Here is a 27,517-nt window from a genome sequence, read left to right on the forward strand (position 1 = left end):
GTACGATACTTATTATATCAATGTAAAATAAATATTATATTTTGGGTAAAAGATTAAACTACATATATTTACATTATTGATATCTTCAAGTGAAATTATTTACCTAAAATATTTTATTATTTTTATCATAATGTAATATACTGTACGGTATTTGAATTAAACAATTACACAATATATTTTTTATCAATGAAATAAAAAATTTTTTATTTTATTACATTTTTTAATATATGTATTAAGACCAACAACACTAAACCAAAAATAAAAGCGCGGGTCGATCGTTCTTGCGCATTCATTGGTCGGCTCGCTCGGTTGCTCGCGCGTATATATAAACCGCACTTTTCTGATCGCTCTTATTATTTCATCAACTTTCGGTGAGACAGTGTTTCGATTACCTTAGTATTTTTTTGACCATTGTTTTGCAATGCCGCCCAAAGCAACCGGAAAGGCCGTCAAAAAGGCCGGAAAGGCTCAGAAAAACATTTCCAAGGGAGACAAAAAGAAGAAAAGGAGGAGGAAGGAAAGTTATGCCATTTACATCTACAAAGTTCTCAAGCAAGTTCATCCCGACACTGGAATTTCGAGCAAAGCCATGAGCATCATGAACTCTTTCGTAAACGATATTTTCGAAAGAATCGCTGCTGAAGCTTCGAGATTATCTCACTACAACAAGAGATCGACCATCACTAGTCGGGAAATTCAAACGGCTGTTCGTCTCTTATTGCCGGGAGAATTGGCAAAACACGCCGTGAGTGAAGGAACCAAAGCCGTTACCAAATACACAAGCTCCAAATAAATTTTTTCTTTGACGACGACTACAACAAATTCAAACGATTCCAATCGGCCCTTTTCAGGGCCAACAATTTGTCAACACGTTCATATGAAAAAGCTCTTGTTAATTTTTCTATCATTAATACATACTTTTTATTTTGCCATCTAAAAAACACTTGTAGTCCCGTTTTACTAATTTTCTTTTTAATTTAAAAGAAAAAATTAAGCATTGGATTGTCTCGGAATTTTTTTCTTTATTATCATCTATTGGAGACTATTTTTTTTTTTATTCTACCTGAACGATATCCATAGTGAATCAATAAGATAGTGCGGGCATCGAAATTTTTTTTTGTATCAACGCACAAGACGCCTTTATTATATATAACAAGATTTTTTTCTTTTTTTATTTTCCGATCAAATAATTTTCATTTGAATTTGATGGAAGAGACACGCAAGTAGATCAGCAGGTCCGATTCCCTAAATTTTCTTTTGCGACCAAAATACAATAAAAGGGATTAAGATGATGATGCTTTTGTTTTAGGATGTTTTTAATTAATTGAGTTAAGCTTTATCTTGTATGAACGTGTTTTCTGTTTTGTGGCCCTTAAAAGGGCCGTTTGATATAAGACATGTATTTCTTTTCTTTTTTACTTTTTCTTCGTTGGAGTCGCTTTTTTTGCGGTTTTGGGTTTTGCCGCCGCCGCAGCCTGAGTGACTTTTTTCGGTTTCGGAGCTTTGGGCTTTTTCGTCGGAGCTTTCTTCACCTTTTTCGTTTTCGACGGAGCTGCGGATTTTGCTGGTTTTTCTTTGGCCGGAGCTTTTTTCGGCACGCTGCTCGCGCTCTTTTTCACCGCCGTTTTCTTCGCCGGAGTCGGTTTGGCTTTTTTTGCTTTCGGTTCAGCAGATTTTGCTTTGGGTGCAGCTGCCTTGGCGGGTTGTGCCTTCTTTTTCGATGGAGCTTTTTCCGCCGAAGGAGGAAGTTTGAACGATCCGGACGCTCCTTTGCCCTTCGTTTGAACGAGCGATCCCGACGTCACTGCAGATTTCAAATACTTTCTGATGAACGGTGCCAATTTTTCCGCGTCCACCTTATAATTTGCTCCGATGTACTTTTTGATGGCCTGGAGAGACGAACCTCCGCGTTCCTTTAAGTTTTTGATTGCTGCCGTCACCATGTCCGCCGTTTTTGGATGACTTGGTTTGGCTTTGGCTTTTTTGGCGGCTCCCGCCGCGGCCGCCGATCCGGACGATTTTCCCTTGGCCGCCTTCTTCGGCGTTGATGCTGCAGGAGCTGGAGCGGTCGCAACTTCGGTTTCGGACATTTTTATTTTTTCTTTTTATTTATACGAAAAAAACGAGCGATCCGAAATACTAAATACTAATACCGATGATGAAATAATAATATATAGATAAGTAATAATAATTAAAATAAATTACAATTCAAACTCGAGAATTCGACGAAACGAGAGAGAACTGAAAATTACAAATGAACTTCGCTATCGGCTGCGATATGACGCGGTTCGTACACGCGGACGCAATAGACGTCGATCGTCTCCGAGTCGAAAATGTGTGTTTTTACCTTAATCACTTGTTCGACGTTCTATTTCTAAATTCGAATTTTTCACCATTCGAATAATCGAATCCCGAGTTTTTTTTCTTTAAAACTCGTACTCGAATGTTTGATTTTCCAACTGAACGAAAAACGATTTTCCAAACCGTCCGGAAGTGGAAAATATAAGGGAATCTTTATTGACCTCAATGCGCAAAATTCGAGTTGCTTGTGTTCGACGACCAAATTTAGGGGAAAATAATTTTTTTTAAAGTTATTTTTTCCAATTTTACGTTCGATGAGGATATAAACTATTATTTGAAATAAAAATATTTCCAAATTCAACGACGAATGACTCCAAAACGACCCTGCAAACTTTGACTCTCCGAACAGTTTAGAGTCTCGAGTTCTATAGACGTTGACTCGACTGTTCAGGTTAGAAAATTTTAATTTATTAAAATTGTATAAAAATATTTTTTTGGGAAACCAATTTATTTGACAACTGAATAATTTTCGAAGGTTCTATTTAAAAAAAAAAAAAAAAAATTAATATTAAAATAAGGAAAAGTAAAATAGTTTTTAAAAAATTTCTCTTCGGGCTAAGATTCGAGCTTTCTTATTCTCACTTTTCATCGTTTTTTCGTTTAAATTATATTCTAATTCTTAATGACGTTTTTTTTGTTTCATATTTCGGGTTTTAATAAGCGATAATTGACTTGAAAAAAAATACATTAAAAATTAGTGAATTTTGCTTAAGGTTTATTCTGAGTTATCGTCTCTTTAAATTATTGAGTTTTTAATTTTTATCATAGGTACAAAAAATTGCCAAACTTTATGTAAACATTTTTCCATTGAGAAAAAACGCGTTCGTTTAACGAATTCAAAAAAAAAAAAATTTTCACTTTTTTCGTGTCTTTTATATATGTAGTACGGTAACCGTTTCCTTGAATTTCGTTAAAAACTTATCATTCGCGTTTTACGTAACCTTTTTTAAAAGGCAGTTGATAATAATTTTTTTTTCTTCCAAAATCTGTTTTTTTTTTTTTTTTTCCGTAGGTCAATATTAAACGCCAAAAAATGTTTGAAACGACTGCATTTTAAAAAAATCATTTAAAACGGAATAAGAGAAAAAAAATATATACATGGGATAAAATAAAAATCATAGGCATTTAAAAAGGAACTTGCGGAAAAAGTTGCACTCCTGTGTATTTATACGAAATATTAGATATATCGAATATTAGTAATCTTAATTACGTATCATATATTACACGTAAAGGAAAATCAATGATTTTTGCACACTATATAAAAGTAGTAATATTTAAAATTGTGTACAATTTAAATTTTTAAACTCGTTACTTTCTTTTTTTCTTTAATGAACTTAATACATTAGTGTAAAACTTTTGATGAAATTTATTTTAAATTTGGATAACCGGTAAAAAATTATTGTGGTAGTTATTAAAAAAACCCGTCACCCTTAACGGAAATTGATTTATTCGAATTCATCCCCGAAATAAATTGTAATCAGTTAATGAGAAATATCTATCGGATTGTGTCGTTGCAGTTTTGCGGGAAAAGCATGCAGAGACGGACATTCAATACATTGTTATACGCATTTCGATTTACGAAATTTATTCAATTAAAGGATTGTGAGCAACTTCAGTATCGTACGTGTCGTGTTTTTTTGGCCCTGAAAAGGGCCGTTTTGATTAAATTGACTTGCGAGAGAATAAAAAAGCAAATTAACCTCCGAAACCGTAGAGGGTTCTGCCCTGTCGTTTTAATGCGTACACGACATCCATGGCGGTTACGGTTTTTCTCTTGGCGTGCTCGGTGTAAGTGACAGCGTCACGAATCACGTTTTCCAAAAATACTTTGAGCACTCCTCGAGTTTCCTCGTATATCAAACCCGATATACGTTTCACTCCCCCACGACGAGCCAACCGACGAATGGCGGGTTTAGTGATACCCTGAATGTTGTCTCTCAAAACTTTACGATGACGTTTAGCGCCACCTTTTCCCAAACCCTTGCCTCCTTTACCTCTGCCAGTCATGTTTGCAAAGCTATCAAATGGATATGTAAAACTAACGCACGAACAGCAACTGAAATCAAAAGCAATTGATGACGACACGAGAATCACCCCACTATTTAAATACAATCGCGTTCACGAAAAAATCATGCGTCCAATGAAAAGCTTAACGGGGAACGATGTGGCCAATGAGAAGCGAGGAGCTCGCGTTCGCCGGACTATAAAATAACAGACTCGTCGAATCGAGCATTCATATTAACTTTGGACTTGGCTGATTCTTGTGTTCTTTTGTTTTCTCGTTTTTTATTCTCGTTACAAGATGGCTCGTACCAAGCAAACGGCGCGTAAGTCGACGGGAGGTAAGGCTCCCCGTAAGCAACTGGCGACCAAAGCCGCCAGGAAAAGTGCTCCGGCCACGGGAGGAGTCAAAAAGCCTCACCGTTACCGTCCGGGAACCGTAGCTCTTCGTGAGATCAGACGTTACCAGAAGAGCACGGAATTGCTCATAAGAAAATTACCGTTTCAACGTCTCGTGAGAGAAATCGCTCAGGATTTCAAGACCGATCTTAGATTTCAGAGTTCGGCCGTGATGGCTTTGCAGGAGGCGAGCGAGGCTTATCTGGTCGGATTATTCGAAGACACAAACTTGTGCGCCATTCACGCCAAGCGTGTCACCATAATGCCCAAAGACATTCAACTCGCTCGGAGAATCAGAGGAGAGAGAGCTTGAAGAGTTTTTGGTTTTTTATTCGTTACGAAAAACGGCCCTTTTCAGGGCCAAAATATTTTACGCGTTTAACGTGTGGCTAAATGCTCGATCATGTTTTTTAATTTTCCCTATTATCAACTTTTGGTTCTCCACTCTTTTTTTTGTTGTGCTGTGTAAGTACAGCACCCACAAGAAAAGACACAAAAAAAAATAATAATAATAATAAGGACGATAAAAAAAGGTATTTTTTTCTTACAAATAAAAAATTTACAAAATTTTTTTTCCCCCCACAATTACTTTAATTATCTTGAAATAATAAAAAAATAATTATAATTATTATTAATTAGAATTTGCAAACTGATGTAAATATTGTTCTTCTAAAATTTGCAATTTTCCAGGTATAATTAATGAATGTAAAGGTTTTCCTAAATCAACTTTTTCCATTTCTTTTAATGAACAAAAAATTATTTTTTGATCAGATGAACCTATTCTAGCCAAGCCTACACATTTTGTTTCTTCATCCAAGCAATGACCTGGAAATTTTTTGAAATTTAAGTATAATAATAATACATTATATATATATATAAATTGATATTTTAATTTTAAACAATTATATAACCAAAATAAAACAATAAGAATAATAAATTAAAAATATTAATTTACTACTCTTGGAAAGGATAAATATTTAAAAAATTTTTCTTACCTTGTTCGCCATTTGAAAAATTATTTAAAATTTGTAATAATTGTGTTGCTGCAGTATTGACCGTCATAAACATTGGAGGCATGTATTCTTTTTTTTTTTTCATTATACTTTCCAAAGTAGGTTCTTTTACTTTAATATCTAATAGGCACAATGTATGAAGTCCTCTCAATCTGTTGGATAATATTTTTTCAAAAAAACTATCAGGTTTCCACGTGGAAGTCCAAAAAGGTATGGATATTATTTCGCCTAAAAGAAAAAAAATTTTTTCAATCACCCGAAAAACGACCAAATTTTCAATGAGTCAATTATGAATAAATTTCATACCAAAAGAATACAGCTGCAGTCCACAACATCCGACAGCATTAATAATGGATGCATTGTGAATTATTTGATAGGGAATATTTTTCTCTTTGGCTCTTAAAATGATATCTGTATGAGTTGTAGCTCCGAATGGATCTCCTATCACTAGAAGTGCTATTTCTTTTTCTTTTGCATTGCATAAAATTTCATCAGCATTTTGTTCGACTAAATCTCTATCAGCCAATGTTATTTCTTTTTCATAAAAATTTTCCTATAAATAATAATAATAATAATTTTAATGCATATTTATTTTACTTTTTTTAATTATTATTATTACTTATATATATGATTCGGTTAAAAAATTTAACATTTCAAAATTTTATGTAATATTTTCTTATAAATAAATAATTTAACATTAATAACACAAAATACAAATTTATGATAAGAAATATAAAAATTTATTAAAAATATTAAATATTAAAAAAAAAAAAAAAAATTTATTTTAAGGCATTACAATACAGTAACCTATTATATATACTTTTTATGAGTGCTCCAAACTTTTATTAAACATCATTTTCTTTTCGAATATAAATTATTATTATTATTATTATTAATTTACCAATTCTTCCTTATTAACATGTAATATAGACGTGTAATTTTCTAAAAAAATTTGATCGCATTTTTTAACTATTTCTAATCCTTTAACGGTTATATCTTTAACATCACTTAATCCTAATCCAATGATGTAAAACATGTTTCGAGTTGAAAATGTAAACATAACTGTCGTGGCAGCAACGAAACGTTTTTTTTAAACCCGGATGTAAACAATCGGAATAGTAAACAAACAAAACAATATGAAAAAAAAAAAAAAAAAATTTTTTTTCAATTTTTTTTTTAAATTTTATAATAGAAATTAATTTAAATTGTATAAATTTATTAATAATGATTAATTAACGATTAATTAAATTATTATTATTATTTACAATAATGTGTAAAAAGAAAAAGTTACAATAAATATATATATATATAACCGATTTTAAGCAATGTAATAATGATAATGATGATAATAAATAAATTTATTTCGTTGATTTTATACATTAGATGTAGTAATAATATAAATTAATAATAATAATAATAATAATATTTCATCTCGATAAAAAAAAATTATTCATCCATCCTTTTCTTTATTTTATATGGAAAAATTGAGCAAAAACTCATTCGTACCTTATTCATTGTTTTTTTTTTTTTTTTTAATAAATTATCTATTAAAATACATTTAAAATGTGATTAATAAATCATTTTGAAAAATTACAAAATAAATAAGTAATAAATATTAGTAATGTATTATTATTATTATTATTATTATTTTTTTTAAATTTCCTGTACAATTTTAAATTAGAGTTTTCAACATTAAAATCACATTTTTTTTTGAAAAAAAATGGATAATTATTGGTAAAATAATAGAAACTTTATATAGATCGTGATAATTTAAATAAACAAACAAACAAACGAACAAACAAACAAACACCATTAAATATTTAGGCCGTTTTCATTTTTTTTTTTTTTTTAGAATAAATAAATTCGTTTTTGTTCATTTATCGATGTCGATGAATCTATTATAAACCTTTTTTTTTTTTTTTTTTTTTTTTGCGATTTCGTTTTAAAACTTTTCAAAACCTACCGAACCTATTAATCCGAGTCCCTATTTTTTTATTTTATTTTAGAAAAAACTGGACTCTCGGGTTCTGGTGATCGAAAACTGAATTTTTTTGATGCTTGCGGCGATTGTTTGTCGGATGAACGCGTGTCGGAACCTTTGCAAAACAAAAACAAAAAAAAAATTATTATTATTATTATTTTCGTTATTAAATTTTGCGTTATTAAAAATTAAATGCGTTTTTAAATCTCCTTACTTTTGCTACTATCGATGGATCGCGATGAAAGGGGTTGATTTGATCGTGGAGGTGGCGGAGGTAATCCGGGAGAATAAATTGCACCAATAAATTCTTCAAAACTTTGTGGATCTTTATGATTGGAAATAACTCCGGATAAAGATCTAAAACGCTCTTCGTAACTTTACAAAAAAAAAAAAAAAAAAAAATTTTTTTTACATCATTGATCGTTCTCTCTCATCGTAAAATTCAATTTTCAATTGATGACCGACACTTACAACGATTGATAATGTGGTAAAATCCTTCTTTTGGCTCTGGATGCTGATAAAGCAGCAGCTCTCACTAAACCCGCGACTGCTTGCCCTTCGACAATGGCTTCGTTCCATAATGGTCCAAAAAAAGGCATCTATCAATCAATCAATCAATCAATCATATTGAGATATGACTCAAAGACAAAAAAAAAAAAAAATGAATTTGACTTACTTCAGCTTTAGTATCGATCGTGACGCGATACAAACTATCGGGAAGCGGATATACAACGATTAATACGTCACAAAATTCCGTAGGGAGTGAAGACCTCCTGTAATCTCTCGTATGTTCACTCCACACTATGTGTACTTCGTCGTTACCCAAATGTCTCATCTATTCCAATACATTATTATTATTATTATTATTTGTCTTTTTGACAATGAATATGTACTACTAATACTACCTTTTGAAGTAAAGCTTCTTCGGAGTCGGAAGGCATTCTCGTGGCAACGTGAAAAAGAGCTTCGACAAAAGCAGAGGCGTAATAAGGAGCGGTATCACCGCAACCACTTCCTAAACCTCCGTTAAATCCCGTGTGTGAAGCTAATTCAACTTCCCAAGCTAAACCAGCCACAAATTGTTCGTATGCCTGGCACCCGAAAAAAAAAAAAAAAAAAAATCAATGTAAAATGTAAATATTTTTTTTTTTTTTTTTTGTAAAAATGAATACTCACTTGCGAACCACCCTTGTTTGAAAGAATGGACACTTTGTCTTCTTGACCGGAAGCAACGTATATAACGGCAACTTTATGCGTTTCCCTACCCCTCTGAGTGTCCAAATTTCTTAATTCCCGAAGCAACCTTTCCGAACGAGCTAATAATTGTATTTGTGACCTCCTTTCCCAACCTGCAAGACCAAGCTGAGAAAAAAGCTGTCTGCAATGTTGAAAAGGAGCATTACAACTTTCGGGGGGTTGTACTGGAGGCACGCAAGGTTTCATGGGCTCCCTTAATGGAAAAGAAAAAATAATATAATTTTTTTTTTTTTTTATATAAATTATTTTTAAATAAATTTTAAATACTCACGAGTATTGTTTGTAATCAATTTCTAAATTTTTTTGAGCCAGAATTGCCGAAATGACTTCCGCTTCCGTTTGTTTGCTAAATGGAAACGGAGTAGGACCCGGTTCGCTCAAATCTTGATCGGGAATTTCCAAACATTCAGGACTCGTGTGTCCAATGTATCTACCAATAAAAAAAGAGTAAATAAATATACATTTGAAAAAAAAAAGGTATAACTATTTTGAATGGAAAACATACCTTAATAAATCGTGTAGATTATCCATGTCTGGTGCTGCGTTTTGAAACGTTGGTAAAACATGAGCTGGCCTGTGTCTTAGAGTTCCACGAGGTGGTATGGATGCCATCAACATTGACATGGGCGGTTCGTCATTTTTTGCTTTAAAAATTTTTTTAATTATTTTAAAAAATTATTTATAAAAAATCATATTTACATCAAATTTACAAAATTAATTACATCTTAAAGGTCTAATAGCATTCTTTGGAGTTTTCCGTAAGTTTGGAAGATCTTGTGGACTGCAATAAAGAGCACTGGCATCCCAAGAAGCTTTATTTGCCAAGTCTCTGAGAAGTACTCTGGCCTGGAAAGGTGCGGTGACTAATCCAGCTGTAAACCCACCGCCGGGAGCAGGAAGATGCTCAACTTCAATCATTGACATCAAAGAATTTCGTACCATCATAAACTAAATAAAAAAAAAAAAAATACTCAACATGTACTCCGACTCTAATTATTAATAAAAAAAAATTAAACTACTCACTTGAATGTTGGGAGCGTAGAAAAGTTTTGTTGACAACTCGGAACCTAACGAAGGAACATCGTCATGCTCTTGCACGAGAGAACTTAATCGAGCAGCACCTAATCCCATGGGAAAATGCCCTAAATGACTCACTAAATGCATTAATATTGCTCTAAAAAAAAAAAAAAAAAAAAACAATTTTTATTGGCAAAAAGCTAAAAAGCAATACTTATTAATTGGTATAAATTTTATTACCTGCAGGCAAGAGAAGACGATGTATTTTTATCAAGACTTAAATGATTCGGCTTTCGAAATGCTTTCATATCATCTATTTTTATACTATTTTCCCATTCTGACAATATTTCTTTTGAAAAATCTGGTGGAATAGTATTCACGGAATTCGCACCTTGAGATAATTCATTTAAAACCTGATTTTACATAAAAAAAAAAAAAAATAATTTTTACAAAAAAAAAAATTAAACATTATAAAAAACATTAAATAATAAAACGAACCGTAAAAATTGTTAACAGAAGAGGTTGAGGAACGTTTTCGGATAATAAAAGTGGAATGGGATATCTCATGGTCCATTCGCCCAAAGTTAGGGCTAAAACAGGACCCAATGATCCAGCATTCGAACCTAAACCTCCAAGTACGTGAGCGAGGAATCTTACAACTTTTGCCGGTATTCGTGGAAATTTTTTAATTAAAGCTTCCATATGATCAGATAATGCGAATAATAAATCACAGGCCACAAAACTCACGGGCTTTTGCTTAAACTAAAAAATGAGATTGATTGATTAATTAATTCAATTAAATTAATATTTAAAAACGAATATTTTTAAAAAGTATTTAAACAACCTGCAACGCCAAAAGAATTAGATCAAAAGCTTGTTCTACTGATGAGTGAGGAGACGGTCCCAACAACTCCGTATAGGCAAATACGGATAACGCGGACAAGGCAGTGCATCTGGCCACACCCGTAGGTTCTCTTTTAGCACACCTTAATAACGATGCTAAAACCTAAGAGAAACATTTTGTAAAATTTACAAATTGACGTTGAAAAAAATATATGTAATGTAAACTACGTACGTGATCTTTTGCTCCGGCAAATTTTAAAATGCTTAAAGATGAATTCCTGGGATCGAGAGAAGGTGCTTGGGAAACCATATACGGTAAGTTAATTACTGAGCCTAAAAGGCCAGCAGCTTCAATTCTCGGAGCCTAATTAAAATAAATCAAAAGTAATTATTGAATATGAAAAAAAAAAAACAAGAACCTTTTAAAATGTTTACCTGCAAGTCGGATGATTCCAAGACTGCATTGGATGCCGAAATAAGATCCAGTAAAAGTAAAGAGTAACCCGGTAACTGACGAGACAAAAATCTAGGACCCAAACATTTTAAAACCGTCCACACAATCAAAGGATGAGGTCCGGACAATCCTGAATGCAAAGACCGATAAAGATGTGCTAAAAATGATTGAGAAAGAGTCCATAATTCTGCACCTAAAGTCATTCGACATAACAGGCGGTAAGCACTGAGCTTTCCTCGTTGATAATTCTCTGGCAATTGTAAAGCCTATAATAATATAAAAAAAAACTTTTGAAAAAAATTTTTTTAAGTTTTCAATAACTTATTTGTATATTCATGACCGACCTCGAAACACCAAGGAGCAAATAAAGTTAATGGAGGAGTCAAAACGGGAGGAGGAGGCGTTGTTCCTTCTTCCGGCACACCTTGATTCGCACGTATTTTAGCTAAAGTATCCCATAGATCGATCAAATGATCAAAAACTTGGGCATGGAGAGAAGGATCCTGTATTTTATTAATATTTCCTAAAGCCCCTAACATTCTTTTCCAGAGTACGACAGCCACATCAGGTAGCCAACCTGTAATGGTTCCCCCCGCCATGACGCTCCGCCCTTCGTTGCCATTACATTCTGTAAATTTATTCACCGTGAAAAATATGCGTAAAAATTTTTAAGCGTTGAAAAAAAAATTAATAAGTAAATAACCTGGACTCGAAGAATCCGTTGTAACAAAATCTAAAGGCATTGGAGAATCTTTGATCGAACTCGTTTCAACTCCAGATGAAGGTGCTGGAGAAGGAGAACGAGTAACAATGGGACTGTCTTCGTGCCTTAAAGAATCGGCACTTCGCCATTTTCTTAACCACGGTTGTTTTATGGTCGTAGAAGGAAAACTAGCTCCCCTTAATAATTTATTAACCTCAGATTCGACCGACACCGGTAAAACTTTATTTAAAAATAAAAAATAAAAATAAATAAATAGATGAAACATGGAAAGAAACTACCATTTTCCTTTTTTTTTTTTTTTTTTTTTAATAAACTTACTTGGAATGATTATATTACTTTTATTTGTACTTTGACTTTGCCGCTTTAGTTGCTTGCGTCCGACATTTGTCAGATTTCCTTCACTCGAACTCCTCACAACGGTTGTCACCTGAGATTGATAATCGCTAAGACTGTCTACTCTCTTTCGAACCGAACAAAATTGAAATGATCCGCTCGTATCTTGAAATATAATATAAATTCATTTGATTTTTTTTTTTTTGCTTGGTTATCGGCGTAATTAAAAAAAAAGAATTTTCAAACGTGATAATTACCTGGAGTGGTCGAAGTTTCAGGTAAAGAACTTTGTTGATTTTTCAATAACTTCGTACTTCCTTTTCTTCCGGGAAAAGGTTTAGGTCCATCCGGCTGAGTGCTCTTTATTCCTCGTCGTTTTTTAGCTTGCTGTTCGGATAATCTATCCAAAGGAAGATCTGTTAAATCCAAACCGTATACGTGTCTCGCCAAAACCCTCGTAAGAGTTTCTAATGTTTTCTAATAAAAAAAAAATTAATATTGTTAACATTACGTAAAACATTTATTCTTTTTTTTTTTTTTTTAAACCAAATATACTACTTACAGCCCATTCTTTAATGAGTTCTTCCCATTGCGTCAAAGAAGTTAAAAGAGACAAAAATTCATCCCAGAGAGCAGTGGAAATTATCACGTTTAAATTTGCCTTGATCCAAGTAACAATCAGAGTCTAAAATTTAAAAGGATATATTCTCTTTTAACAATTTATATATTAATTTAAACAATTATTATATATAAATAAAAAAAATGTTTTCAATTTACTTGAAATATTGCCTGAGCTAATTTACCACCTAATGTTTCCTCTTTTCGTTTAGGAACCGTTCTAGTCAATACCGATCTCGTTATATGGAGTAAAACTGTAAGAAGTTGCTCCCTGTAAACAATATTAATTTAAATAGAAAAATAAAAATTATATTTTTTGTTTAAAAAATAAATAAATAAATAAAGTACCAGGTTTTTAATTCCATTCTACTTTGCATAACCATATATCTATATATATTAAGTACTCTTTTACAAGTATCCACTTGTTCTTCCAATAAACTAGGATTTTTCACTTGGAGTAAAAAGACACTCGCCGCGTGGGTTACGAATAGTTGTAAAGTACTCTGAAAATAATTTAAAGATTATAAAATCTTTATGAAAAATGGAGAAGCCATTTGGACCTGAATTCGAATCGTATTAAAGTACCTGCAATCCAGCTCGCGTCAATAAGTAATCTTTATGAACTGCACTTAAATAAGAATCGTTTCGTAGTCTAACGCGTAATTCCGTTTCATTGCCATCTAAACTTTCTATGGGTTCTAAAATAAAAGGAGGTAGTTCAGGCACCTGAAACAAAAAAAGGAGGGGGGGGTATCAACAAAATCCCTTTACGGATAAAAAAAACAAATTTAAAAATAAAAAACAAATCCTACATTCATTTGTATCCAATCTTTGTAAACGGATATGGCTCTACGTATAGCATGAGCATGAGTAAATGGTAAAAGGAAAGCCTGATGATAAACTTCCAATACGAAGCAAACATTTTCTCTTGTACTGAAAAAAACTTCTTGGACGATTGTTCCCGTTTCGATTTCGGTTCCCGAATCCGTTAGCGAATGAAATGGAGTCAGTTGATCTGCATTCGGACTAGGTACTAAAGGCCCTTGATTAATACTCACTCGTCGAAAATCTCCAATTCCCGACGAATGTTCCGTGTCCGGAGTTATACTGTCGAATTTTTTTTTTTTTTTTATAAAAAATTAAGTTTTTTTTTTTTTTTATTTTTAAATTCACAATTAAAAAAAAAAAAAAAAAAAAAATATTGAACATTACCTGTTCGAGTGAGGTAAATTGTTTTGATCTTTTTTCGTTATATGAGTAAAACTGGCAACCCATTTAATAACTGCTACTCTGCAAGATAAAATGGGATCTTTTGAATCCACATCCACAACAGAATCCGTTGATCGTCTCAAATGCGGCAAATCTAAAAAAATAAAAAATTTTTTTTAAAAGCGATTATGAAAGAATAAGAAGAAGAATAAAAAAAATTTATTAAATTAAATTAAAGGTGTAAATATATAATACCTAATGATGGAGGATACAAATTAGTATGAGAATTCCAATATGGAAAAATGTGAGGTAAATAATATTTCTTAAATCTCTCCAATAAAAACGAAAAACTTTTATGGGATTTGCATAGTTTTTCCTTCCATTCAATTCGATTAACCTTAACAATTAAAAATAAGCTTGCATTAAAAGCGTGAAGTTAATTTAATATGCCTTTAAAGCAAAAAAAAATTACAGTTAAATTTATTGTATTAATTTTTTTTTTTTTCAGAAATTTTTTTTTTTTTAAATTGTTCTAATAAGCGAATAATAACTTACTTGAGATACCATGGCGTCAAGTAAAACATCAAGAAAATACCTCATCGGTTCATCTAATGGCTTTTCACCGCTTTGAGGGGGTAAAACAGGTTGAAAATCTCCAAGTGGACCTACATAAAGTATTTTCAATCAAACAGTTTTTTTTTTAAATTACTCGAAAACTCAAAAATAGTAGAGTAGTTACCAGGTGCAGAATCATGAAAAACTGAAGCAGTTGGTGAAACTTTAGTCGATGGTAATGGTGAAGAAGGAATTCCAAATCCCGGTTTGGGAGATGGAAAACCAGGTACAAGGGTTGCAAACACAGCATCAACTTCCTTTGGAGCATTTTCACCCAGTGCTTGATACCAAATTATAAAATACCTGTAATTTTAATTAAAAAAAAAAAATTTTCTCAATATAAAAAAAGGCACAATAAGAAAAAAAAACAAAAAAAAATTTTTTTTTTTTTTTTATTCATACCTTACTGCGTCCTTCCTGAGTTTCAAAGAATTTCCGGGATAAAGTAATTTGCATAGAGTTCTTAATAAAGCATGCTGTTGCCATCCTCGACCTAATAAATCCGGTAAGTTCAACAATAATTTTTCTAATATAATTAAAGCTGAATCAAGTTCTTCTCTATGTGCTTTGTGAACTGAAATTTTAATTATACAAAAATTAAATAATTACAATAATAATGATAATTACAGATGATGTAAATTAATAAGTACATGATAAGCAAATCTAATAATTTTAAAATGATTTAAATAAAATTGCAAGCGTTACAGAAAAAAAAAATGTCATTCGATGTTTTGTAATAATATTAATAAAACTATTCGTATAATAAAAACAAATCAGTTTAATATTTTTTTATTAAATTAAATAAGAAGAAACAAAAAAGCTTTTGAAGATAATTTAACTTGTTTTTCTTTTGTTTTTTTTGATACACGATTTCATTGCAGACGAATTTGTAAAATATTTTTTCGAAAAGAAAAGCAAAAGATATAAATTTCGATGTTATTTTGGTAAATTTAAAAATTAGTTTTAATAATAATGAAATAAACTTACCCAAGTGAAAAGTAAGATCTGGAAAATATAGTAGAAAAAAAATAAGTAAGTAATTAAAAGTAAGACTGGAGTAAAATTGGAAAAAGGTATCAATTCGATAATTGTTTCAGTAGAGTTTTTGAGTTTTAAAAAAAAAAATATTATAGAAATTTAAATAAATATCAAACACATTTGTAAAAAAATTTTATAATAATCAATTATAAAATCAACCTTTTTTTTGTAAAGTACAAATAAATTGATTAAATATTAGATATTAATCCAAGTTGGAAAACTTAAATAAACTTTAGACAGGAAGTTTTAAAATTCAACAATTGAATAATTACTCAAGCTTGAAGTTTAAAAGAAGGATTTAAAGTAATACAATAGTAAGAGAATAATGATTATTATTGATACCATAATCAATAATAATAATAATAATAATAATATTGAAATAGAGTTACTTATATCTAAAATATCAATTGTAAATAATTTAAAAAAATATTTTAAATATTTTTCTTACCTCTTTGCTTGCTGCTGGCTTCTGCAGCTGTAATAACATCACAGAGTAAGTAATAAATAAATGTGGAATGTGTTTCGAAAAATGTTGAAGCTTCTTCTCCCTCGACATGATCTAAATAATAAAAAACGAAGGCAGCAATTAAATTTCGATTCAACTTTTTTTTTTTTTTTTTTTTTTAAATTTTCTTAATCATTATTAAAATATTTAGGTAAATCAATATTTATTTTATTAATTAATGTAAAATGTAAATTTGATATTTTGATCAAACAAAAAAAATTATAAGCATGTTATGTAAATTACAAAAAAAAAAAAAAATTGCACAAAAACCTTGGTGGTAAAAAAAAAAAAAAACTGATAAAGAAAATCTGAAAGTATTTTTTTATTTTTAAAGGATTATGACTAATTAATATAAAATTATATTTAAAAAAAAAAAATAAATAAAAATTCGTAACAAAAAAAAATTAAATTTTGTTAAAAATAAATAAAATAAATAAAAATAATCTGGTATCGAATGTAATAAATAAGCCAGCTCACCTATGACGATCCTTAGGTGTTTCAAACGAGTTGCTGTATCTTTTTTAGAATCTAAAAATTTTTGTGTTGATTTTTTAACATCTGCATGTGATTTTTTACTGAACATTTTTTTTCTTTTTATTACGGTTTTTTTTTTTTTTTAACGATCTACATATCTATTATTTAATTAAAAATAAAAACTAAAAACTAAAAAAAAAAAAAAAAAAAAATTAATAATTGAATAATTTAAAACACTGTACGACAGACATTTTGTGTTGACACTTGCTCAATACTTTAACTGATTCCACCCACATTTTAACGCTACCAACTTAAAATTCGTAAAACGAAATATCATAGAGTAAGAAGAAAAATGGCGGGTTTTTTTTTTTTTAAAAACAAATTTATTTTCTTTCTACCGTTATTTTCCAAATATAAAGAATTTTCTTTTAAATATAATTGATCGGATAATAGTTTACTTAAAATGTCCACTTAAAAAACCACTTATGTTTGATTAAATTGACTTTTCCATTAGCGGGGAAATTAAATCCTTTTGTTAAATTTATGTATTATTCAATAAAAATAAAAAAAAAATTACCGTTATTATTCGCGATAGGCTCAAACGCGCATTGAAAAAATTTTTATAACGGACAAAATTTATCAATAATTAATTGTTACGTTAAAATACGTAAGGAAAATAAATAAAATTTTATTGATTTTAACCTAAAATAAAATTTGTTTTAGTCGTTTTTTATTTGAGTTGTATTGTTGAGTTGATTTTATTAAATCATTTCCCCTCAATTTAATAACATTTACATTTTTTTATAATGGTAAAATTTTAATAAAAAAAAAGCAAAATTACAGGTAACAAAATGATGTTATTATTATTATTATTATTATTTTCTTAATGGTTTATTTCATAAAAATACAGTCATCACATTTCACAGCTAACAAGATTTTACTTTTTTTTTTTTTTTTTTTTTTTAATTATGAATAAAACTTTATTTATTTTTTTTATTTTTACAAAGAATTTCTTTTCACCTTTCACCTTTTGATATAGTTATAAAAGTACATTTAAAAATTATTTAATTTTAATATTTTGATCTGATGGATACACAAAATAAAATTATTATTATATTATATCATCTGTCTGTGGCTAGCTAAATTTTTTTTTTTTTTTTGTTTCGTGCTTTAAAAAAAGAAAATCGTTTAAAATTTTTTTATGTCGAAGGTGAAAGAAAAACATTGTATCATTTTTTTTTGTTTTTAAAAAATAAAATAATTTCCTATTTCGTTTTATATTATTTTTCATACGCAACTTTCGGGTCCAGGTATTGAACCTAATGAATTATCCCTTTGCTCCAATTCGCCATTAACGGAAGTTTTTGTTGTGGGAGTTTTGCTTTGATTACGATTAGAACGTGTTAAAGTTGTCGCTTCTGAAGGAGAAGCAGAAGTAGGAGGAGGAGGAGGAGGAGGATTTTGTCTTGAACCTCCTGGAAACATGATTCCGTCAACGTTTTGATAGGCGGCTAATGGAGAATTTCTCGACACGACATTTTTTTTATTTTGTCTTAGAGTACCGTCGGATTTAACAGATAAATTTGAATTCAATTCTGATGAAAATGAACTCACCTATAAAAGAAAATAAATAAATTACACACGGAATTAAAAAAAAAAAAGGTTTTCGAAATTAAAAAAAAAAAAACGTTGGGGGTGAATACTCACGTGACTAGAAGAAATCGATGGATTTCTATTGCAGTCTTCAATATCTGTTTGATTTCTATTGAAAAAATTGTCGTCCGGCCTTTTAGGTGAGTAGTCAACCGAGACCACGTCTGCCGTACCTTAAAATTAAAAATTTTATTTAAAAAAAATTCAAATTTCATAATTTTCCTAAAGGAATAAGTTTCGAATAACTGAAACTTTTTGACATGTATACTTTTCTTTTTTTTTTTTTTTTTTACCTCTCGGGGCATTAAGAATATCAGGTTGCCTTTCTTGATGATCAGGTTTACAGTCCGCAGGCGTTTTTAACATATAAGAAACAACATAACGCCTATCACTGTCATTAATTTCTAATAAAGAATTTTTTTGTTTAGAAACATCGGATGTAGACCGAGGATAGCCACTGTTCGATTGTCTTCTTTTTCGAGCCGTTAACACGATTATGAATAAAATAGCTAAGCTGATCACTATTGCTAATCCGCACAGTAACGCAGTTAAGGGTACGGCGGTGAGACCCGATGTAGAGCCCAAAACGGATTCCGTCCGTTTTTCCGCATCTTTTAACGCAATATCTTCAAGCACGAATGCTTCGCTTCGACCCTTTTGATTTTGGGCGTAAAGGACGACGTGAAGCATGGGCGTGTATGCCGATGTGGGTAACAAATCAGAAAGATCTATCCGAAACGTTGGCACGTCTGAAGATAAATTCAATCGAAGTCTCATCGTTCGAGATTCGTAGGCTTCCAACACGAAATGCTGTGTCATGCCTCCATCGTAACCAGGAATGCATTCGACTTCGAGAACGTCCTGTGTGATATTCGAGGCCGTTTTGAGAGAACAATTTCTCAACGCTCCGGGATATGCTGCTGGAACAACTTGAAAAACGCAGGGTTCGGATTGACGTCCAATATTATTTCTACCCCAACAAGTCAATGTTCCGTAGTCTCTTTCGATTAGGGGAGTGTACATTAATTGACTCGTGCTTCCGTTGGCCGTACCGAAAGTCGTAGGGGCTGCTTCAATATTTTCTCCGCTGTTATTGAATTGCCAAACGAAATTCACATCGGTTGGATCTGCACTCACTTGACATCGAACCTTAACAGCTTCGTCTAGGGACGCTCCGACAATGACAACATCTTCGCTTACACAAACTGGCGCATCTAAAAAAAAAAAATTTATTTAAAATTCAATTCGGAAAATTGTAATAAATATTAAAAAAAAAAATAAATAAAAAAGTGCAACAAAAACAAAAAGATATAAACTAGGTTAACGATCTGCGACAGAAAAGATTGGTATAGTAGTAGTAGTAGTAGTAGTAGTAAATTTCTAAGAACACTAAATCAACCGATGCAAAAAGTTTACTTAAATTGGTCCCCCTAAACTCAAAATCCAAGTTTTAAAACGATTTCTAAACGACTTCAATAAATTACACAAAAAAGAAAGAGAAAGAGAGAGAGAGAGTAAGTAAGAAATATGGAAAAGGAAACGATAGAAAGAGAGAGAGAGAAAGGAGAGTTAAAGATTTTAAAAACTTTTAAAAACTCATGGTGGTAAAATCATTTGAAACCCTCAAAACAAAAGAATTTCGTTTACATAGTTATGTACATATATATATTTATTACTTTTATTCGTTTTAATCGTTTCACATTATAATATATCTCAATAATATAAATAATACCCTTTTTTTTGGGGAGGGGGAGGGGATTAAAAAAGACGATCACGTAAGATTTTTTTTTTAAATCGATGACCGAATTTTTTTATTGTTTAATAAATTTACCACGTGGGTACTTGAGTTGATGATGAAAATTTTAGCATTTTCCGGCCGCCCTGCATTTATAAGGTATTATTATTATTATTAAGCAGATTAAAAACAGATTTTAACTTTACGAACAAACTTTAATTATTAAAGTTTTTAAATGTGATATATATATATGAAACTCTGATGGTAAATGACATTTTCCAATCTTTTTCAAAAAGATTTCACAGTTAAATATAAAACGTTATATTAAATACCCCGTGTATTTATTTTTTTCCCTTTTCGAAAATAAAAAATTTGATTTAAAAGACAATAATAATAATAATAATAATTTTTATTGGAAAATCTAGGTACGTTATATAAAAAAAAAAAAAAAAACGATGAAAGTAATAATAAATGTTTTTCACATCATAACCAAGTGAAATTTATGTGTAGATGAATGCCAGACGTGTATATCAAAGTCACGCTAAGATGCATGACAAGAAACTATTTCGACAAAAGAGAGAGAGAGAGAGAGTGAAAAAAGGCGGCGAAAGCGGGAGCTTTCAAAAAAAAAAAAAAAAAAAAAAAACAGCAGTTGGGAAATGTTGAAATTTATCCTTCCTTATTCCCCCCACCCAATCCACAATAAATAAATAAATAAATAGTTTACTATATACCAATTTTCCCTTAACTTTTACCGCAGATATTAAACATTATGTTATTTATTAAATTCGATATAACAAAACAAATATAAAGATTGTTAAGAAAAAAGTTAAAAAAAAAAGTTAAGAAAAAAAAATATATAATATATATATATATATTTTTCAAAACCTTATGGATTTTATTATTAAAACTTATTTTAAAGTAATTATTTGAAACATTAAGACCAGATTGAAAGCGTTCAGGTATATAAAAAAATAACGTAGAGAGAGAGAGAGAGAGAGAGAGAAAATGAGAGAGAGAGAGAGGGAGATAAATGAAAAGAATGCAATCATTAAAACATTTTGGGTTCTTAAAACAATAGCGTTAAGGGTGAAACAATAAGGAAGTAAGAACAATAGAATATAAACTATCCATCATTATGAATCTTTCATTAGGATCCTCAAAATTCGATTGTAGAAAGAGAAAATAAATTAGGGATTGAGTTGGTGGTGGTTGAAGGGGAGTGAGGGGTGTATAGGAAATGATAAAGAGTCGTGGAAACCAGCCAAAAAGAAAAAAAAAATTTTCTTCTTCTTCTTCTACATATTTTGGGTTCTTTTTGTTTTAAGAGCCTAAGAAGCGATTGTTGTAGTAGAAAAAAAAAAAAAAAGTTTTTTCTTTTTAAAACTTGACTAATTTATAAGTTTTGTATCCAAAAATTGAATATCCAATGAATGAAACTGTGGGAACCGACAACAGATTCTTCTTGTCGGGTTTCTTGTAAACTTTTCCTTTTTGACCAAAGGCAACACAACAGAAGACAGACAGACAGTTAGTTTTCATGTAATCAATCCACCATTAAACAATTTTTCCTTTCATTTTCTTTTTTTTTTTGATAAACCGTCCTTAATAAAAAACTTAAAAATCTAATAATCATTTTTCTCAAAATATTTCAAAACAAACAAACAAACAAACAAACATTTATGAAATAACGTTTAAAATTTAATAAAATATTTTTATTACGTTTATATTTTTTTCTTTTTTTTCCTTCGAAAATATTAAATTAATTTTTTAATTTAATTAAATAATAATAATAATAATAATAATATTAATTATAGTGTATTTAATACGAAGTGGTGTTTGTATGTAAATGTTTTGTAATAATAATAATAATTATTATTATTATATTAAATAAAAGCCTATAAAAATTAGCGTTACGGGAATATGTTTTGTTAAATATTTTCCTATTGGGAAAAACAAACCTTTTTCCAACTGCCTTGTTTTATTTTTATTATTATTATTATTATCAAAAACTAGGAAAAATTTATTTATTTATTTATATTTTTTTTCTCTTTTAAAAAATAAAGAAAAGAAAAAAAAATTACTACACTTTATATATATTAAACACATTTTTTTTATTTTTTCCGGAAAATTTTTTACTTTCATTTTTTGACAGCAATAAAAATTTATTTGCGTACATTTTATAAATAATGCTTTGAAATATTTATATTTATATATAAATATTGACTCGTTTCTTTTTTTTTGCGTTACGTCATTTCCCCCCGCCCCCCCGCTCCCGCTACCCCCGTGCAAAAAAAAAAAATTTTTTTTAAATTTAATTATATTAAAACTACTATAATAAAAATTCCAATTGAAATAATCAAGGATTTGTTATCAATATTGAGGGGAGGGAGGGCTCCCTTTTTAAAAAATTATTATTATTATTACTATTATTATTATTACTTAAAGGAATCATAGAACAAATAATTTTATTAGAAATTTACAATTGTTAAAAACGAGAGAGAAATTTTTTTCTTCTTTTTTTTTTTTCTCTCCATTTCAATAGAAATATTATTATTAATAACAATTCGATTTTATTATTATTATTATCATAATCAAAAACGCCAATTATATATTTTAATCGAAAATGGTTTTCTCTTTCTCTCTCTTTCTCTCTTTCGTGGAAAATAACTAATGTTATGAAAACAATTTGAAAATTTTTTGATTCAATAATTTGAAAATTTAGTAAAATGGAAGAAGAAAGATTATTGTACGCCAAAAACAATAGAATATATATATATATATAGTATTTAGTCATTAAGGGAACATTTGAATATTTTCCCTTTCCCCTCCCCTCCCACGTATTCGTCCCTTCACTCCTTTTCTTTTCTTTTACCCCATTTTCTAAAAGTAATAATAATAATTTCCACGTTTGGCCACCACTACGCAATCTCTCTTCTTCCTCATCATCATCATCATCATCATCATCATCATCGTGGAAAATTTTCCTCTCTTTTTCCAAAGCATTGTTTACAAACCAAATAATTTTAATTTATTATGGAAGGGGGGGGGTAATAAAGGAAATGCGCTAACGATCATCTTTTCAAACGATTTCCGTTAAGCGAAAACTACTCTCAAAAAATATTTGGACCCTCTTTCTCCCCATTTAATAATAAAAAAAAAAAAAAATTCACCTTATATATAAAATAATATATTTAATGACGTCATGGTTTTTGGATTTCTTTCAAGAAATAATAATAATAATTATAAAAGACAACGTTTACGTACTACGTTCAAGACTAAAACGAGCATTTCGCGCTAAGAGGTTATACATAAAGTTAATAAAAGGGGAGGGGAGAAAAAAAAAATGAAAAATGTTTTTCTGACCGGGAAACGCGGGGGGGGAGGGGAGGACTTTTTTTAACGCTTCAACCGTCTTCTTCTCCGTCATGATTTCATTTAATTTAATTTTCTAACAAAATAAACAATTAAAAAAAATTTTTTTTAAAACGTAAATTAAAAATAAATACAAAAAAAATTTTTTTTTTTTTTTTGCTTGGGTTTAACGTATAATAATAATAATAATAATAATGGAATTTATTTTTACAAAAATTATTATTACTTACATTGAACCCTAAGCGATACGGGATCGCTCATCGTTTCACCTCTGACATTAGCCGCCAAACATGAATACCTTCCGGAATCGTGTCTGGTAACACCCTGAAGTACCAAACTAGTAGTGCTTAATATGACACCTGACGACACGTTATGCGTCACTATTTGACCCTGAAAACAATCAAACACGTGTTTAAGAAAGGATTACGGTGGTGTACACGCGTATACGTCCATTCCCTACGACCAAATTTTCCAACAAAATTTTAATTCAAATAGTAATAATAATAATTTCACATAAATCAATAAATTAAACGTGAAAAATAATAATTAATTTTTGGGACGTAACTAAAAAAAAAAAAAATTATTATTCCCTCCATTAATTAAATTATAATTGCCAACAAAACAAAACAAAAAAAAAAAAAAATTTCTTTTTTTTTTAAAAAGATTTTATTATTATTTTTCAAAATTTAATTTACGTTGATAGTAATAATAATAATAATAAAACCTTTTAAATTTACTAAATTAAACTAATTTATTATTATTATTATTAACAACATTAATAAAAACAAATAAAATCATACGTCGTTCCCCCCCTTCCCTCCGTTTATATACCGTTAAAAAAAAGAAAAACTTTAACGTCGTCGACGTTCATTTAAAAATAAAAACGTAATTAAATTGTAATTAAATTTCGATTCGATTATATTACGGAGAAGAAAAATAAGAAGTGGAAGAAGAAAAAATAATGATGATAATAATAATAATAATAATGAAATAAATTTTTTGACGGCGGCTCTAAAAAGATTTTTAGGGGTTTCCCTTTCCTTCCCTTATTGAAAATAAAATTCGATGGCTCACTGCCGTACTACTACTATCGTTCCGCCGCCCCTGGCTCCCTGGCCCCCCAGTACTACCACCTTTAATGCTTTTATTTTAATATTAAATAAAATGAATAAAGAAAGATAAAATTTAATTATATACACAAAATTTCGTTAAAATTTGTTTACAGCGTAACGAGGCGAGATTAGTTTTAATTTGAATTAGTCAAATCCTTTAAGATGTTCAAATTGGCGTCAAAAACTTCAAGACAAATACGACGATGACGACGATGACGACGACGACTACGACAAAAGTCAACTAATTTTAATTATCATCATCATTATCATCATTATTATTATTATTTTTCTTAAACGTAACTCAATTTTTCAAAGCACGACGATGTATTTTTTTTCAACGAACGTCTTTCTTTCGACATTTTTACGACGAAAAACAACCCACCTTCCCTTTTTTCCTCCTCTTCTTTTTTCTTTTTCCCTTTTCAAAAGCGTCAAAATTATTATTATTATTATTATTTAATTATAAAAAAAAATTTTTCAACACTTTCGTTCCCTTTTTTTTTTCTCTCGGGTTGAATGAGTTGAAACGTGGAAAAATAATTAAAAAAAAAAAAAAAAAAAATTTAAAGAATTTTATAAATTGACAATTTTTTCTTTTCCCTCGTTCGCTCTGACGTCATTTTTATTTTTCTTACAATAAAATAAAAGAAAATAAAATTTTAATCAAAACGAAAATATAACAACAACAACAAACAACAAACAACAACAACAATAATAAATCAAATAAAAAAAAAAAAATTTAGTCAATTATTTGAACGACACCAACCAAATTTTATAACGAGATTCTCATTATTATTATTATTAAACAAAATTTTTTTTTTTTTCAAATAACAAACAACAACAATAATAATAATAATAAAGTGTAATATGCGTAATAAAAACATTTGACAAAGAAAAGTGAAAATTTTTAGTCGGAAGTAGTAGTTAGTAGAGAGTGCAGTTACCCAAGTGTAAAAATTTTTTTTTTTTTTTTTTTTTTCGGAAAACTTTTATGAAATTGTTATGAATTTTTCGGGTTTAACAAAATCGTAAAATTAAAAGTTAATAATAATTATTAACGTATAAATTATATATATTTTAACAACAACAACGACAACAACAAAAACAACAACCAAAAGAAAGAAAGAAAAGTTGAACGGAAAATTTATAATTTTAAATTGAAAACGTGTAAAAAAGTATTTTAAATTTTCAATCATTATTATTATTTAATTATTTTTCTATAATAATAATAATTTTTTAATGAAAAACAAATTAAAAAATAAAAAAGCAAAATTTTTGAAATTTTATAATGATAATAATGATAAACAATTTGTTGTGTCACGTCAAATGTCATGTAAATGCTATATACATTTCGGGTAAAATATTTTTTAAACGTTTAATTCGACAATTTACACGACCGACTCATTTGACCTCTTAATTTTCTACTTTAAACCCTATACAAAAAGAGTTCAAAAGGTTAAATTGTTTCACACGGATTCTACATCCGATTTTCTTCATCAACGTTCAACCATCTAATTTAATGTGTTTTCTTTTTTTTTTTCAAAAACTCTTTTTAAGTTTTTCTCCTGTTACGTCGTGGCACCAACTGACTTTTTTTCTTTTTTCTTTTTACACTTTTATTTTCATGCATTCTTAATATTATTTATTTATTTACCGCCATTTTACAAATCGATTATTTTTAATATGGTTTCTTTTACATCTTCATAAATTTTATTTTATTTAACAATTGTTGAATTTATTAACTCTAATTTAACAATTGTAATTATTATTAAATATTATTATTATCATTTTTTATTAAAAAATAAACTCTTAAAGAAAATTGCTTTGCTATTTCAAAATGGCGTCACCTCCAATTTTAAATATAAACCATAGAGTAAGTAAAAAAGAAAAAATGTCAATCTATGGTTTGCCAAAGTTTCTTTCTTTATTATTTTTTATTTTTTTGGGGAGAGGGGGAGGGGAGTAGAATGTTAAAGAGGTAAAAAAAATAGCATTTTCTTGTAAAAAAAAAAAAAAAAAAAAAAAAAAAATTGAAAAGATGACGTTTTGAAAATAGGAAGTCTGAGTTTTTCACATAAAATGAAAAACTCAAGTTTTTAATTGTTGTTGGTCGTAAGTCAAAATTTTCTAAAGAAAATTCAATTTTCTCTTTTAAAATTAAGGTCACAAACAAAAGAAAATTTTTTTAAAAATTCCCTTCCCCCCCTTTTTATTTTCCAGAAGGAACTGAAAACAAAAAAAAAAAAAAATCATAAACGATAGCAGAAAACTCTAAATAAAAAAAAAAAAGTAAAAACATAAAAAAAAAAAAAAAAAAAATTTAAACGGGCGATAAAATAAAAAAAAAAAAATTTTTTTTTGTCGCGCCAACTGCGAAACCTATTATGGCACCGATGATGATGATAATGATAATAATAATAATAAAAATAATATTATTAATCATAAAATTCTGTTTCTCGCGCGTAAATTTATTATTGCAATAATTATTGTTGTAACCAGAGTTACGGATACCGTTTTTCCCTCTTGGACTTAATGACCCAAATAATTTTCTTTTTTTTTTTTTCCCAACTCATAATCCTGAGTTAAAGTAAAAAAAAAAAAAAATAATAATAATAATTTTTACCTGAGTTTAATTTATTATTATTTTTTTTTTTTTTTGCCTCGGCTAATTATTTCAAGTCTAAATTTTTTTTTTCCGTTAAAATTTTCAATTCGCGTTTGCACAAATGCACGTGTGTGACTCTTGCGGTAAAAACGTGTAAAATTATTATTATTCTTATGTAAAAATTGAGGGGGGGGG

The 27,517-nt window shown here is 29.3% G+C and overlaps 7 protein-coding genes across 7 annotated transcripts; 2 read left to right on the forward strand and 5 right to left on the reverse strand.

Annotated features, from left to right (window-relative positions):
• Positions 1–421: 421 nt before the first annotated feature.
• Phum_PHUM004160 (histone H2B.3, putative) lies at positions 422–793 on the forward strand (the record flags this gene model as incomplete). Its single annotated transcript, XM_002422606.1, has 1 exon — positions 422–793. The coding sequence occupies one exon, from the start codon at positions 422–424 to the stop codon at positions 791–793; it is 372 nt and encodes a 123-aa protein (XP_002422651.1).
• Positions 794–1,415: 622 nt separating this feature from the next.
• Positions 1,416–2,090, reverse strand: Phum_PHUM004170 (histone H1-II-1, putative; the record flags this gene model as incomplete). The annotated part of the gene is made up of 1 exon (XM_002422607.1): positions 1,416–2,090. The coding sequence occupies one exon, from the start codon at positions 2,088–2,090 to the stop codon at positions 1,416–1,418; it is 675 nt and encodes a 224-aa protein (XP_002422652.1).
• Positions 2,091–4,056: 1,966 nt separating this feature from the next.
• On the reverse strand, positions 4,057–4,368 carry Phum_PHUM004180 (histone H4; the record flags this gene model as incomplete). The annotated part of the gene is made up of 1 exon (XM_002422608.1): positions 4,057–4,368. One exon carries the CDS (start codon positions 4,366–4,368, stop codon positions 4,057–4,059), a length of 312 nt encoding a protein of 103 aa, XP_002422653.1.
• A 124-nt stretch (positions 4,369–4,492) lies between these two features.
• Positions 4,493–5,074, forward strand: Phum_PHUM004190 (histone H3, putative; the record flags this gene model as incomplete). The annotated part of the gene is made up of 2 exons (XM_002422609.1): positions 4,493–4,552; positions 4,664–5,074. The coding sequence occupies 2 exons, from the start codon at positions 4,493–4,495 to the stop codon at positions 5,072–5,074; spliced, it is 471 nt and encodes a 156-aa protein (XP_002422654.1).
• A 318-nt stretch (positions 5,075–5,392) lies between these two features.
• On the reverse strand, positions 5,393–6,810 carry Phum_PHUM004200 (diphthine synthase, putative; the record flags this gene model as incomplete). The annotated part of the gene is made up of 5 exons (XM_002422610.1): positions 5,393–5,586; positions 5,757–6,002; positions 6,081–6,308; positions 6,615–6,633; positions 6,676–6,810. The coding sequence occupies 5 exons, from the start codon at positions 6,808–6,810 to the stop codon at positions 5,393–5,395; spliced, it is 822 nt and encodes a 273-aa protein (XP_002422655.1).
• A 1,145-nt stretch (positions 6,811–7,955) lies between these two features.
• Phum_PHUM004210 (tuberin, putative) lies at positions 7,956–16,951 on the reverse strand (the record flags this gene model as incomplete). The annotated part of the gene is made up of 30 exons (XM_002422611.1): positions 7,956–8,130; positions 8,227–8,354; positions 8,432–8,590; positions 8,661–8,846; positions 8,932–9,205; positions 9,284–9,442; positions 9,518–9,581; positions 9,735–9,960; positions 10,036–10,186; positions 10,270–10,442; positions 10,561–10,791; positions 10,874–11,035; positions 11,105–11,236; positions 11,308–11,592; positions 11,671–11,954; positions 12,030–12,269; positions 12,369–12,548; positions 12,641–12,860; positions 12,946–13,068; positions 13,161–13,272; positions 13,350–13,504; positions 13,587–13,727; positions 13,814–14,108; positions 14,214–14,364; positions 14,466–14,607; positions 14,766–14,875; positions 14,950–15,128; positions 15,228–15,399; positions 16,312–16,422; positions 16,846–16,951. The coding sequence occupies 30 exons, from the start codon at positions 16,949–16,951 to the stop codon at positions 7,956–7,958; spliced, it is 5,226 nt and encodes a 1,741-aa protein (XP_002422656.1).
• A 1,178-nt stretch (positions 16,952–18,129) lies between these two features.
• On the reverse strand, positions 18,130–23,866 carry Phum_PHUM004220 (sidestep protein, putative; the record flags this gene model as incomplete). The annotated part of the gene is made up of 4 exons (XM_002422612.1): positions 18,130–18,456; positions 18,550–18,659; positions 18,756–19,709; positions 23,836–23,866. 4 exons carry the CDS (start codon positions 23,864–23,866, stop codon positions 18,130–18,132), a joined length of 1,422 nt encoding a protein of 473 aa, XP_002422657.1.
• Positions 23,867–27,517: the final 3,651 nt, after the last annotated feature.

The sequence above is a fragment of the Pediculus humanus genome, genomic scaffold (assembly GCF_000006295.1).
Source record: "Pediculus humanus corporis 1103172107363 genomic scaffold, whole genome shotgun sequence".
Classification (NCBI taxonomy): domain Eukaryota; kingdom Metazoa; phylum Arthropoda; class Insecta; order Psocodea; family Pediculidae; genus Pediculus; species Pediculus humanus.